Below are 15,477 nucleotides of genomic sequence, written 5' to 3'. Positions count from 1 at the left end.
GTTGACTTCTCCCAGGACAATAAGTCTAGGTGTCTCCAGCACCGTGTCTGCTAGCAGCTCTGTCAACTCAGAAAGGGGGCTTATGGGGGATCTGGGTGGTCTGTACTCAAGCAGGATACCCCCAGTCTGTCTTTAATTCCCAGGGACAGGAACAAGCAGTCAATACCAGCTATAGCTTGTACCGGAGATCTGTGGAAGGACTCGCGAAGAATAATAGCAACTCCCCCGCCCCAGCTTCCATAGCAAGGTTGGTGTAGGACTGCATAGCCAGGGGGAGTTAGTTGGGATAGACGCACCTTGTCATTTTCCTGTAGCCAAGTCTCTGTTAGGCAAGCCACATCAGTTTTCTCATCCTGCAACATCCCAGCAGTGCATGAAACCTTGTTCCTAAGAGATCTGGTATTGCATAGTATTCGTGTAGTGGGGTGGGGAGTGGGGTGGAACTGGCCCCATTGTCAGTAGGGAGAATACTAGAGAGGTTGGATAAGGTTGATGTTGGGTGCCTTTGGTAAGTCCTACTCCCATATTTCCCAGCTCCCAACTGCACTTGAATAGTAAATTTGACAGACATTTTCACTAAGCAAGTGAGTAGTAAGAAGCTTAGGGATGGACCTCCCGTACCGGTGGTCTCAACTTAGGCAACGGACTAGGGCTGCAATCATGGTATGCTGAGAGCAGATACCCACCTATTCTGGATAGTGGCATAAATCCACTGAAGGATCAGTTTTCACTGTGGGGGTGTTGATCTACAACCCATTTGCTTGATTCTCCAATGGCTGTGGTTTCGAAGTCTTAGTACACCAGCTCTACCTTTTCATAGATCTACCTCCCTTTAGGATTTCTGTAACGAGCACTTGCATGGGCCTCTCCATGAACATTTTTCTGAAACTACAATATGCAGATACATTTTCAGCAGCAGGCTGTAGGAAACTCTATACAACCTTTCCTAAAGGAGCTTTGCTGCTGTGGTCACTGGTCTCTAGCAAAAGTGCTGGTGTAGATTTTAAAACTCCAAATGATCTGGGGCAAGTATGTCTTGCATTTTGCTTCTGCAGGATGTATTTCAGCGCCCCCCGACTGTTGATGAAGTTGTATTTCGCTTCCAAGTTGGACTGTGATGATGGCCTCAGATAGCCTTTTGATTTTTGCTAACGGCGACACTAATCAAAAACTAAAAATCAGCCTTCAGTCTTACAGGAGCTCACACGTAAGCAGAACTGCGTTAAGTAAAGCTAAATCTTCCACAGCTGTAACATTGCATGGTCCAGCCTAGGGCTGCCAGCTGTAGCCGGCACCTTTCTACAAGATTTGGGGGGACACTGGCAAGATCTTTGGTGTTGCACCAGTGCGTGACATCAGTTCCGGCACAAAAGTGGAAGTGACATCATCACGTTGGGGTCGTTATGCTTCAGGATTCCCTTGGCTCTGTGTTTTTGGTGAACGCTAGCGCAGCTCCCTGACAGCATTTTCTGTATTGTGCCGGAAGCGAAGTGTGATTCTGAAGAGCTCTCTCCAGCGCCAGCACTCTGGCCAGTTGAGCAGCAGTGGCAAATGGAGCATTCAGGCTCGGAGGTCTCCTGTTATAGAGGGAGACCTGGCCCCCATTAGTCCAGTGCAATATCGGAGTTTGTTCTCAAGTGCAATCAATCTCTATTTATTGCTATTTTATTTTTTTTCTTTATTCCTATTTCTGACAGTCCTGGGCCCTTGGGAGGACAGCTGAGGTGAGACCGAAACCTGCAGTCACTCCCGTCCTGCCACCAAACAGCCCTGCGCTACCCTGATGGGAGTCACTCGAAGAATCCCTGCAGTATACTGAACCTGCTGCAGGCGTACATATATCACTCATAATTGCACACCCCGTCATAGTGATGGACACTTCACTAGTTTCCAATAAGTGTAAATCTCCAAACAGTAACTAAAATTAATTGCAAATGGAAGTCCTTTTGTTGTTGTTGTTGTTGTTGCTAGGATTCAAAAGGCTGCTATGAAGTGAGATGCATTAGTATGCCGGGAGAGAAAGCCGTGCCTTTGGTGCTCACAAGGAGTGCTGCTTGAGTTACAGCTTTCAGCTCAAGCTTGCCGAAGCTAAATTGGGAATGTTAAATCACTCCCAACTTTAAGTTCTGCCATAGGAAGTAAGAAGCCAAACTGGCAGGCAGGCCATAGACTGCCACTGTAAAGGGGAAACGAGCTCACAGTGGGCATTTTTTAAGTCCCCTTGCCCTTCCTGCATGAGTTCCTGATGGTTTTTTTTGTGGAAGCGATTATTTCGAAAACAAGGTTGTGACTTCTAGTGTGATAAAAACAGCAGGGGCGCAAAAGCACTTAGGCACCCTGCCTCCATGCCACTGTCCTAGGTAATAAAGAGTGACAGGAGAGAAACACAGCAATGGAAGCCAGGCTGTTGCCAAAAGTGAGCTTTGTGTATGTGTCTCTTTCTTCCGCCACAGCTCCTGCATGGCTTTTTATTGAGGTATGAGCTGTCCTTCTGGAATGTGACCTAAATCCTTCAGTGATGATGGGGGGGGGGAGAGAATAATTTTTGCCAGATTAAGTACCACAGCTACCCCCCCCCCACTCCATATATACTGGCCCAGGAAAAACAGAGCTTTAAATGTAGAAAATGGCAGCAAACCAAATGAAAAAAGGAATGTTGAAAACTCAGTGATGAAAGGGGAAATGTTTTGTGCAGACCTCATCTTGTGGCAAATATTGTTGAGCCAAGAACTTAGTAGGATTTAAAAAAGAGATTTGCGATACATGAATAATCTGAAAGCATTACACTACTGAAATTTAGGGTTGGTTAAAAGTGAATTCAGAGAAGAAATGCTCAAGCTTTTTGGGCAAAAACAAACGGATGATGGATGTCAAGGATGACGTTTACCTTTCCGCCTGCCTAAACTTTTAGTACAATCCTATGGAGAGTTACTCCAGTCTAAGGGCATTGACTTCAATGGGCTTAGACTGGAGTAACTCTCCATAGGATTGCACTGTTGGTATAGTAAATAACCAATAGAGAATATTCTTGGCTACTTGATCTAGATGGTGATCCGATGAAGCGGGGAGTCTTTAATTTTTGACATCTCTGCCATAGTTCTTAGCACTGCTCAAGAGACAAGCTGTGATTTAGTTTCTGGCCTCTTAAGTATCCTTAGCTGCTCTAGTGGAAATGTAGGACGCAGACCATCTTGCTGTCTTCCTCTCTTTCTTTATGTGCATATAGATTGCCTTCTGTGTTGCTGTGGTTGGGCAGGTTTTGTCATAACCAAATGTAATGACGTTTCACAACATCTTATATCCTAAATTGGAGAGAGCTGCAGCTAAGTAGTAGAACATCTGCTTGGCATGCAGAAGGTCCCAGGTTCAGTCCCTGATATCTCCAGAAGGGGTGCACCCCCCCCCCCAAAATCAGTAAATCTGATTTTTTTTTTGCTGAATCTGAGAAAAAAATGCAGAATTCCCTTATTTCCAAAAAATTCTGTAAAATTCAGCTACTCCGGGGACTATCGGGGGGGGGGGATTTTAATTTTTTTTAATTTAGTTTAATTAACTGAATAACAATTAACTGAATAACAATTAACAATATAACATTGTAACAACATAGAACAAACTAACAAGCATACATACAAAGTGCCTCTCATAAATATTGGAACTTTTAACATGTTATAAATATTGATAAAGAGTTATGTAACCTTTAATACTAGAAAAACGTAGCATTAGTTTAGGGTAACCAAAGAAGCAATAGATGTTTAGGAGGGTGTATATCATTGGGGGGGCATTTTTCAACCAAACTTCACCAAATTTGGAGGGAACCTACTCCTGGCTGTTTTCTAAAGGACCCCCCCCCCCCAGCTTTCAGGAAGATTGGACACCAGGGGCTAATTATATGGGCCCCTGAACGTGCCCCAGCCACTCCATTGTTTCTTATGGGGAAAAAGTCAAAGCTGACTCCCATTGCAGAAACACGCTGGGACAAGGCTGCCATGGCCAAGGCATGCTCCCAGATGCAAGCTGAATTCATCACAGAGAAAGCCCAACAGAACCAAACTGAAGCAGAGTGAAACAAGGTGACCAACATCACATTAGAGAATCACGCCCATTCCACCCAAACCAAAGTGAAGCAAAGGGCACTGTTGCAGCTTAGTCCAGCAGAGGTAAACTAAAGCACGGGTATGTATCCCCCCAGAACTGAAGTGAATCAAGGGGTCCAGCATCACATCAGAGAATCACGTCCATTCCACCCAAATCAAACTGAAGCCAGGGACACTGTTTATATATTTATATACTACTTTGGAATGTTCAAAACACTGCATGTACATCACTTCAGATCTAAACAGTGTCCTTGGCTTCAGTTTGATTTGAGTGGGACGTGATTCTCTGATGTGATGTAGGACCCCTTAGCTCAGCAGAACCAGTGTCATTCACAGCATCCAGACACTGGGTTCAGTCAGTGGGGAAACAAGAACAAAACCAAGCAGTACCCCGCCACAAGCACAAGGCATTCCCTTGCTTTCGCAGCCTGGATCCAATACTGCCAACTTGTCTTTAAAAGTTTTTGTAAGGATTACTGAAGTGATGTACGTGCAGTGTTTTGAACATTCCAAAGCAGTATATAAATTGTTACTTGTGATTAGCTCTACAAAAACCCAGGAGGGATGCACTAAAGTAGGTAACAAAGTTGCTGCGTGGTAGGGATTGTCTCTCTCATAGATTGGCAAGCAGACATTTCTCAGAAATATTCCATCGGGGCTGTCAGTTGACAAAGGAATTTTTGGTTGATTTGCCACTTCTTTCAAATACTCAGTCTATTCACTGATCAGTTACATTTAAATCAGTGTACATATTAACCAAGTCTTAATGCTAACGATCTTTGAAGGAAGTACAAAGTAAAGAAGAGACTACCACTCATGGTTAGCAGGAAAAAAAAATCAATGAGCTTTCCTTCCCCCCGAGTACTGTAACACCCCTGGATTAAAACAGCTTTAGAAATTGCACCATGATGCCTGTTGGTTGGTCGGGACCAATTGCAATCAATAAATTAAAGCTGATTGACAGTTTGCCTCTCTTTTCAGCCTAGATCACTCTTGTGCATGGTGGTGACTTTTTTTTAACAAATAACTGGCCACCATGTTCAGCGTTTTATTATTGTGCATGCGTGGTGGCTGTGGAGTAGAACAGTACGCCTTACCTTTTTGTGTTTGTGTGTTTTTCTTTCCTAGCCCTGTGAAAATAAGCTTGGTAGGGGCAGTGCTCTTCACAATGCAGCACACCTTATACCTTCCAGTAGAAGTTCACAACCTCATGTTTTTCTACACCGTCTTCTTGGTAGTTACAAAGGTAAGTATTTTTAAAACATGTTTGCAGGTATAATTAATAGCACTTATGTCAAAGAACCATTTTTTTCACTTTGGTTATCTGACCTTCTTTCAGTTTTCAGAAATGGACATTCATAGGCCAAATCTGGGTGTGTGTTTTATGAGCCGTCAAGTCGCCTCCGACCTACGGCAACCCTATGAATGAAAGACCTCCAAAACATCTTGTCATTAACAGACTTGCTCAGATCTTGCAAACCAAGTCTATAATGGCTTTTAAATTATGTTAAGTCCCTGTCTGTTCTACTGAGGGATGAATGAAATGGCTTTGCTCAGGAATCTACTTTTCAACCCCAGATGTAGTGGCAGTTTAAACAGCACTTTGACATGACTTGTCAGTCTGAATGTGGATACTTTTACATGATTGATTATTATTTTGTAGTACATCTATGCTATAGAAAGACACAGAGGAGGGAGCCCTTTAGCAGTGATCATAGAAGATTCATAAATGAATATTTATCTTAATTTGGGGAATTCTTTCAAGAGTCACCACGCAGAACCACTACATACGTGATAAGTTAACATCCTCCATCGTTACCCACAATGCAGTTTTCCTGTGATTGACATATTGATAGCATCACCAGTTCCCATACAATGGCATTTCTTAGCCTGTTCACGTTTGCAATGGCAAAACTTGTGGAAGATTTGCATAGTCTCACAACATAAAAGAATGCACCAGCCTTCGACTATGCTTTTTGGGTGTTGTGTGTTTGTGTTTCTTTCCTTAAAATATTTTCTGTCCCACCTACTAACCCACATGGTTCTCAAGGTGGACTGCCTGATGCAATGAGCAAGCTGTGGTTAGGAGCAAACCCATCTTGTAATGATTCGCAGCAACTTCGGTGCATTGCAGAACTGGGCATGGGATCCACTTGGCTTGCAGTCCAAACATCATGAGGGTTTGATCCTGCGAAGTGGCCTACAGTTTTGCCTAGAACTAATTTTGCTAGTGGTATTATCCACGTTGGTTCTGCTTTTAGTTGTGGATTCACGTCCTGGCTGTGCTTTTTTTCCTTTTGCAGATAACCATGACGTTGACGGAATGTAGGACTTCCCCATTTGCTGTGCTTGAGAACGCATTGGGCGCTTTCCTCTTTGGTTTCCAGCCAGCCTGCTTGAAAGCAAAGGGCAAGGCCAAAGTGTCTTATAACGGCAGCACCTCAGTAGTCAGCGAATGCACCTCCGGTGGTGAGACGGGGGATAGTGTTAAGAAAAGACACGCGAAGAAAACCGAATAAAAAGCGTGGGGAGCGGGTGGCCCAAAATAGCTTGTGGCCATACATGCATTTTAATGTTTCTCCCACCCAATGATGTGTAATGACAATTGTGTGCGAGGAAACTCAAGCAGCAAAAGGCACGCTCCAATTATCTCCAGAGATCAGTCTGGAGGGAAGTTTCCTGCCTAAGCCCCATTTCAGTGGGGCTCCCGACAGACAACATTGTCCGTGGACTTCCTGTCTGCTACTGCTGTGTGGGTCCATGGCGCCTCCGATTTTGTGTGTGTGCGTGTGTGAAATAGAGTTCATATTTGGACACTAGACATCATGCTAGATTATTTTTTCTAATGTAAATGATAAAACATGAGACTATATTTAATCTTAACTTGTATGAGAAATTTTATTGTGGTTCAGTTTTCTAGTTAAGAGAACAAACCCCTTGCTTTAAAAAAAACTTTATATAAATTATTTTTTTCCAGTAGCAGTAAAATGTGACAGCTAAACTTGACTCTTTTTGTTGATGATAACTTATTTTGGGTACGGTCCAGCCAGTGTTAAGAACTTGCAAATCCAGTGTGGGAGAGAGAAGTTTATACTGAGCTCTCCTGTTGAAACGATGTGGGACTGGCGAGCACTTGATCTTGGCCGGATTCTACCCTAGAGTTTAATATCAGAGGGTTTCCGTCCCAATATGTAATATGCAAAATGTTGTTTTAATCTCGTTGAACAATGTGAAGCATTTTTGTGAAAAAGTAATACGTTCAGCAATGGAAAAAAATGATAATTCACTTGTACTATCTAACTTCAGAAGCTAGCTCAGTCTTCAGTCACTTCCTCTGAACACTCAGATTTTTCTTAACTCTTGTTGTTCTTGTACTGGAAGTACAAATTTTTTCCATGCTTGGCTTGAATCACAAGAAATCTTGTCATTTTCCACAAATCTTTCCTAAGTTTTAAAACTTCGTACACTCAGAGGATCCAATGGAGTGTTTACTTGGACAGTAATCTTTTTCCTTGTGGGATTTGAGTTTCTTGCCTTCCCCCTTCCTCTGCAGCCCCAAATACTCCTCAAAATTATGTTCTTGCAGCCCCCTCCCCCGGAGGAGCATTTCGGGAGCCAGTTTGAGCTGCAGCAAGGAAGGGGATGTAGGCAACTTAGGCTCTACGGCCTTAAACTGCCGTCTGTAGAAATGCTCTGATAAGCCGACGGTAAACATAAGTGTCACCCTTTGTTGCTGGCTTTTAAGAGGGCGATGAAACTTGAAGCAAAAGTTCATATTGAATGAAGTCCTACTTTTAATCTGACAGGACTTCCTCTGGGAGGAACATGGGCCTTTCTCCAAATACAATTCAGATTATTCTTAGCAAAATAGAAATTGCGTTCAGAGCATCAGTTCTCTGATGCTAGTCAGAGGTAGGCTAGGCCTGGACAGCTTGTGACCTACCGTTAGCCACATAGAGTGGAACCCCAGCGGGCTGACAAATCTTCCCCCCCCCCCCGTCTGCATGGAACTACGAGAACAGGAATGTTGCTGGCCCACAATACACGGTCAGTGCTCTGCCATTGGCTTGTTGGGTCACATTGTGCAGTGCTGATGCCGGAGGAATATTTTTATCCCTTTCTCTTGCTAACAGCCTGTCTGCACGGAGGAGATACATCCAAACTTCTTTGGCATTTGGAGTGGAACACTAACGTCAACATGGTATGGAGAAGGGAGTTGTTTTGACTCTGAGTGGAGGTGACTTCCAAGTCACGGTGGTGCTTAAGAACACAGCCCAATTTTTTTTTTAAAAAATCTAACTTTTGTGAGCATAGCCTGTGAATGTTCAAAGAGCATACCGAGCCAAGCTCAGACTCTTTTCATATATTATTTTGCTCCCTGCGGAACAATATCCTTTTGATAAGTAATGAAAATATGTCATCCAGGTCACACACCTTGGTGTGAACAGGTGTGCAGTGTTCAGAATGCCAAGTCCAGAATGTCCGCATTTTGCCTTACAACTTTTTTGGGCTCAGGATACCACCTTGGGGTGGGGGGGTCAGTATCCCAAAAGGATTTTACTCAGAAACTTCAAGATAGTATTATTTGAATTTAGTTAGCAGGCAGCTGAAAAACACTGAGACAAACACCAGCAAATGTTGTACTTCCAGTGCTTATGCCAGAAAACTCAGCGATATCTTAGGGCTGACCGTGTGTCTTTTGATGCTTTGGGGTACTAGATTTTTGTACTGTGTTTGGTGCTGTTGTTAAACCACCTCCGTGGTGACTGCGCTGTTGTCATTTTAGCACCAACTGAAGTGGAAATGTATTTTAAAATATTGTAAAAATGCATTTATAGTTGGGCCAAAAAGGTCTCTTTTGTATTTGCATTTACTGTGCATTTTACACACCTGCTATTAAAAAAACCCTGAAACTCTGTTCTATTTTATTAATATATGAACCTGAGAAAATAACCACTTAATGAGCAATACCATTGTTTCCTTGTTCTGTTGTAACTTTTGCACATTTTCCAAACTACACAAAGTGTTTTGAATATAAATTTTATGTGTATATTTTCCCTCCCTACTAGTTTAGGCATTGAGATTCATGGCGTGTGGCTGACAGTGCAGTCCTATGGAAAGTCTGTTTCCATTAGACTGAGTAAATCTGCCTAGGAGTGCACTGTAAGTAAGGTAAGTTTATTGCAATTAGCCATTGGCCATAGCAAATTTATAGTTTAAAACACATGATTAATATACAGTCCATAAACTCTGTAAACTACAAAATGTCAATACATCAATATCAGATAGAACCCCGATACTGGCTGTTTTCACGTGCGAAATCGTACCAGTTCTCGCGTGAAATCGTACCAGGAAGACGCTGTCGTTCCGGGAGCTTGGCATGATGTTTCGTGGCCGGTAAGCAGTGTGAAAAGGGCCACTATTTAATAGCAAATTATCTATCCAAAAGCACTGAGAGATACCACCTTTGCTTCTTGCCGCAACTGCAAATAAAGAGACTTTGCGAGACACCTCTGGATCTAAACCAGGATTGCACTGTGATTGTTGTGGGTTTTCTGGGCTGTATAGCCGTGGTCTTGGCATTGTAGTTCCTGACGTTTCGCCAGCAGCTGTGGCTGGCATCTTCAGAGGTGTAGCACCAAAAGACAGAGATCTCTCAGTGTCACAGTGTGGAAAAGATGTTGGCAGGTCATTTATATCTACTCAGGAGGGGTGGGGTTGGGCTGAGTCATCCTGTAAGAGTTTCCCAGAGTTCCCCAGAGTTTCTTACAGGATGACTCAGCCCAACCCCACCCCTCCTGAGTAGATATAAATGACCTGCCAACATCTTCTCCACACTGTGACACTGAGAGATCTCTGTCTTTTGGTGCTACACCTCTGAAGATGCCAGCCACAGCTGCTGGCGAAACGTCAGGAACTACAATGCCAGGACCACGGCCATACAGCCCAGAAAACCCACAACAACCATTGTTCTCCGGCCGTGAAAGCCTTCGACAATACATTGCACTGTGGTTCTTTATCCTCATCGGCGTTCTCCACGACAGTTTGTTCTGCAGTAAGGATCACGCTGGAGGACCATCGCTCCTACGTCCCAACCCAAACTTAAGCCCTTTTAAACTCTGTGATGAATGTATGGATCAAAACGAGTTTTCTTTTTAAACATTAATTTCTTACGGTAGTAAAAAACATTTCAGTCCTCTGATTTTAAGGCCAAACATCTCCAATTAAGTCAAAAGACATTTTTTTAAAAAAATCAAGGACTCCCATGTAAAAAAAACCCTGAAAACTGTTATTAGTTTTACAGGGCTATTTATCTGAAGAAGTGAGCTGTGACTCACGAAAGCTCATACCCTACCACCAATTTTGTTTGTCTTCTAGGTGCTACTAGACTCTAGCTCTTTTCTGCTGCTTCAGACAAACTTAACACGGTTACCTATCTTGATCTAGGGCTATTTAAGTTGGTAATAATCCCAGTGAGCTCGATCCAAAGCATGGTTACCAAATAAAGCTTGTAGAGGGGGACTTCTCCCCCTTCCTCTCTTGGTACAACCTCCTCTGCTCTGGGCAGGGTCAGTAGACCTTCAGGAACTGCATGTGTGACCAACTGAGGGGCTGTGGGTGAGAGGGGGACGGACGAACAAAACTCACCCTTGCCAGTGGAGCTTTTTTGGATCCAACCCAAGGTTAGCTCCTACAGTGGCTCAGAGGAGCAATTATCTTCCTCATTCAGCTTTCCTGTTAAACTTAGAAGCTCGGAGGAACAAATTTTAAGAAACTGTAATGAAAAGCATTTCTTACCTTAATTGACATATCGGCTCACAGGGTGGGATGGACACAAACACGGTTCAAACTCCATTTCTCATCAGACAGCACTCCGCTGAAAGCTTCTGCCCTGATTGGCTCTGATAATCAAAGTGATTGCTTCTAAATTCAAGACATGTGATCTCTCATACCAGCTGTGATTCACCGGTGGAAAAAAGTTGTTTCCGGAGCCAGTGGTGGTACAGGGGTAGGGTATCCAACTAGGATCTGGGCAATCTAAGCTGATGCTCAGGAGAAAGGTGGGCATGCAAATATTTTAAGAAATAGATTTAAATTTCCATTCTACCTTGGAAGCTCACCGGATGGTCTTGGGCGAGCTGCTCTCAGTCCAACTTGTGCCACAGACTTGTGCAGTTAAAATGGAGGAGGATAGAATAATGGCGTAAGCTGCTTTGGGGTCTCCACTGGGGGAGGAAAGGGGGGATTTGGGAGGGCAAGGTATGTTTGAGGATATAACTTGCTGAAGTGATTTGTTTGTTTGAAAATGTTTCCTTGGCTTGTGCTGTTTCATTCTTCATGACTTCTGCTTTAGAAGGCTCTTGCACCTTCCTGCTGTGCATTTCTCTTTTTGTTTGAGGCTTCACTTCAAGAGCATTGGGGTCTGTTAGATAACTGTTATCAAGAATGAGAGGGAAATGACGGAGTTAGCTGAGGTGGCTAAACTTACAGCTTTGATCAGAGATAAAACATTGTCTACATTCATAACAATTCAGAAACCCCATATTGACTTTCTGCATGAAACGGGGATGATTTGTGGATTTGATTTCCAAGAAGATAAAGTTGGGGGAATTAAATAAAGGGGGGAATACAGAAAAGGTAAAATTTTTAGGTATTAAGACGACAAGTGTAATGTTTGTAAGGATATTACAGGTGTAGAGAAAATTGAAAATAATTTCTTATATATGTATCATTTTTCGTTTTTTCTCTAGTTTCTATTCTTTTTTCTCCTGTTTTTCCCCCCTTTTAAGGGCATTTTAAATTTATCAATAATTTTTTTTAAAATGGGGGGAAAAGCATGAGAGGAAAGCGAAACACTGTCGTTCCAAGCTAGCCTTATGAAAATGGCAAGCAAATTTGCTTTCTACTCCTTATAGGTCACTTAGAAATCAACACGTGTAAATAAGTGAATATGCGCATTGTCTCTGCTGTATAGAGGTGGGTGTCTGTCTATATGAAAGCAGTTCTGCTTTCAAGCCATTGTCTGGTTTTTGACTGCTCATTTCTTGCCAAGAGTGAATTTCCTAGACTTAAGTCTGGCAGCTTCAACAGTTTTGCACCTTGCCCTCCCAATCCTTCCCTGTCTGGAAGCAATTGAATTTTTTTTCCCCCTAGTGAATCACAGCTGGCATGAGAGATCATGTTCTTGGAGTGAGAAGTGGTCGCTTTGATTGATAGAGCCAATCTCATGGAGGGCTTTGAACATCAGGGCAGAACCTCTGAGCCGAATGCTGTGTTCTGAGGTGAGCCGAGAGTAGAAGAACTCTGAGGGGTTACGTTCATGCCAGGCTGTCATACCGAGCCAGCGGGCTCGCTGTTTTTTGTACTCGAGTTGTTTCAGGCGGCGCAACTTCGTTCCCTAGTAGTGTCTTTAAAGTACACTTAGTTCTCTTCAGTTATGAGGCAGCAGCTTGGAAACGGGAGGAGCGTGGCGTGACCTACTGGTGCTCTCTGTCTTGTCTCTCCATCTTTGGACCACCAGCGAGCATCCCATCAATCCAAAGGTTTTTTCTCGAACCAAAGTTTTCTAGCACTTCACTTCTGAATGTTAACACCATAGAAAACAGAAACGAGCTCTCCAAAGTGAGTGGACAGATGAATGAGCCTTGTGTTTAATTTATCCTCAGGGCTAGCCCTGCTGTTCGGGTGAGGTGGCCCCCCTCAGGCGCCAGATTGTGGGGTACTATTAAAGGGCAGTATATTGTCTGTTGTTTAACTGACAATCATTTATGGCATATATTTCAGCTCCAGGGGACACTGTTTGGAGCTTCATCAAAATGTCTTGTGCTTTTCCAAGTATCAAATAAATTATTTCAGCATTAAGTGTATTAAATACATTACCTCTGCAGCTCTGTGAAATAAGACGGCATTGCTGACAACAGATATGCTTAGGGCCTAGCACTGAGGCAATACCTGAACTGCGGGCATCATTCTTATTTCTCAGAACCATGTTATACCGTTATGTGAAGTGTGTATGTGTGTACATACGTGTGTATGTATACACACCTAAAATCAATTCCTATAACTTTGAATGTATTTTGGAGTAGGAGTTGGTGAGAATTATCTCTTGACATGTTGAGTATTATCCAGTGGTTACTTAAGGACAGACTGACTTGGATAGCCCAGGTGAGCCTGATCTCATCATATCTCAGAAGCTAAGCTGCATCCCCCTTGGATGGGAGACCTCCAATGAAGGCCGCGGTTGCTATGCAGAGGCAGGCAATGCCAAACCACCTCTGATAGCCTCTTGCCGTGAAAACCCTGCTAGGGGTTGCGATAAATCAGCTATGACTTGAGGGCACTCCCCACCACCACTAAACAAGAGATATTTAACAACAGTTAACAGTTGTACATTTATAAGAGCCCTGTGGTGCAGAATGGTAAACTGCAGTACTGCAGCCCAAGCTCTGCTCATGACCTGAGTTCGATCCTGGCGGAAGCCGGGTTCAGGTAGCCAGCTCAAGGTTCACTCCGCCTTCCATCCTTCCGAGGTCGGTAAAATGAGTACCCAGGTTCCTGGGGGTAAAGCATAGATGACTGGGGAAGGCAATGGCAAACCACCCCGTAACAAAAAGTCTGCCAAGAAAACGTCGTGATGCGACATCCCCCCATGGGTCAGTAATAACTCAGTGCTTGCACCTTTACCTTTTTTTACCTTTACCTAAGGACATAGTCAGTTCCATTAGCAGTGATGATTGTACTGAAGATTGTGGTAATGACGATTTGACTTGCAGCAGGTACCTCAACGTTTATATGTATTCCGGGCTTTTCTCTGCAGCGGGACTCATACCAGCTTATAACGTTATTTTCACTTCTGCTTTATCCTCACAACAACCACTTTTGGGGGAAGGTTAGGCTGAGAGAGTGACAGGCCCGAACCCAGTGAACTTCCATGGCAGAGGGGGATTTGAATTTAGGTCTCCCAAATCCAAGTCTGGAACTCTAGCCATTACACAACGCTGCCTCTTGAGGTGTGCTACAAAAAAACCTTGAAAACAAATCATCTGATCAGTGAAAAGGTGTATAATTGTGTAGAACAAGAGGGAGTGATTTCGTTTTTGAAAACGGATGTGGAAGCCTCCTTTCAGCCTGTTGTGTGCAATCAAGGTGAACTCCAAGACCAGGTTTGCCAGCTGCTTGGAGAGAAAAAATGTCCTGTCCCTTTAGCAAAGGCTTAATGAGAAGTTACTTAGCTGTTGATGTTATTTACCTCTGTCGTTAAAGCTCCAGCTGTCCATTTCCACTCATTAATCCTCTATTTACGGGGCAGGGTTTTTTTCCCCTGGCCTGTTGGCAGCATTATGCAAGAGACACCAGGAGAAGGCACCTCTGTGAATGGAACGGATGGATCCCTTTTCTGCTGAATGGCATTTAAGGTTGCCAACTGGCCAGGAAAATATGTCCTAGCATTTTAGTAGAGATTTAATGTGGGGAAATGGACGACTGAAGGGTAGAGCTGAATTGTATCACCTGATAATTGCAGATCAAACTCAAGGGGACTGCTAGTGTGAGAATGAATTTAAAAGTTGGTTGTCGTGGATTTTCCGGGCTGTATTGCCGTGGTCTTGGCATTGTAGTTCCTGACGTTTCGCCAGCAGCTGTGACTGGCATCTTCAGAGGTGTAGCATGGAAAGACAGAATTTCTCAGTGTCAAACTGTGGAGAAGATGTTAGCAGGTAATTTATATCTACTCAGGAAGGTTAACAGGCTAACAAAATACTCTACATCTTACAATAGCCCTGCAGATAAGATTAGCATATCAAGCACCAATCCATACGCAAAGAACCTCCTCAGGATACAGTGAAGCATTGGCATTCCATTAGCATTCCACACCCTGGGAAACTCTTACAGGATGACGCAACACAAACCCACCTTCCTGAGTAGATATAAATCACCTGCTAACATCTTCACCACAGTTTGACACTGAGAGATCTGTCTTTTGGTGCTACGCCTCTGAAGATGCCAGTCACAGCTGCTGGTGAAACGTCAGGAACTACAATGCCAAGACCACAGCAATACAGCCCGGAAAATCCACAACAACCATCGTTCTCCACCCATGAAAGCCTTAGACAATATATCGAATTTAAAAGTTGTCAACACAATGGCAACGGGGCCACCAGGACTGGGCTATGGGACACTGAACCAGCCAGGCTGGCTCTTCAGGCTCCCCAAATGCAGGTTGTAGCTGAAAATGTGTGACCTCCACTTAGCTCATATCCATCTTGGTTAATTTGCTTTTCTTTCTCTCTGCATTCTGGGAATTGTAGTCCCCCAAAATCTATATTAATAAGTGGAGTAGAGTGTCCTAAAATCTTTCCAGGCTTTGGATTTATGTTGCCTAAGC

General features: G+C 43.5%; 1 protein-coding gene across 1 annotated transcript in view; it reads left to right on the top strand.

Annotated features, from left to right (window-relative positions):
* TMEM38B (transmembrane protein 38B) overlaps nt 1-9,010 on the top strand; it is a 40,275-nt gene extending 31,265 nt beyond the window's left edge. Inside the window, exons 5-6 of the mRNA XM_054987665.1 lie at nt 5,223-5,340; nt 6,398-9,010. Of these exons, the coding sequence (XP_054843640.1) occupies nt 5,223-5,340; nt 6,398-6,613 (334 nt within the window). The 3' untranslated portion in view covers nt 6,614-9,010. The remainder of the gene's footprint in view (nt 1-5,222; nt 5,341-6,397) is intronic.
* The last annotated feature ends 6,467 nt before the right edge of the window (nt 9,011-15,477 follow it).

The sequence above is a fragment of the Eublepharis macularius genome, chromosome 8, assembly GCF_028583425.1.
Source record: "Eublepharis macularius isolate TG4126 chromosome 8, MPM_Emac_v1.0, whole genome shotgun sequence".
In the NCBI taxonomy this organism is placed as follows: domain Eukaryota; kingdom Metazoa; phylum Chordata; class Lepidosauria; order Squamata; family Eublepharidae; genus Eublepharis; species Eublepharis macularius.
This window is presented reverse-complemented; position numbering and strand designations above follow the sequence as displayed.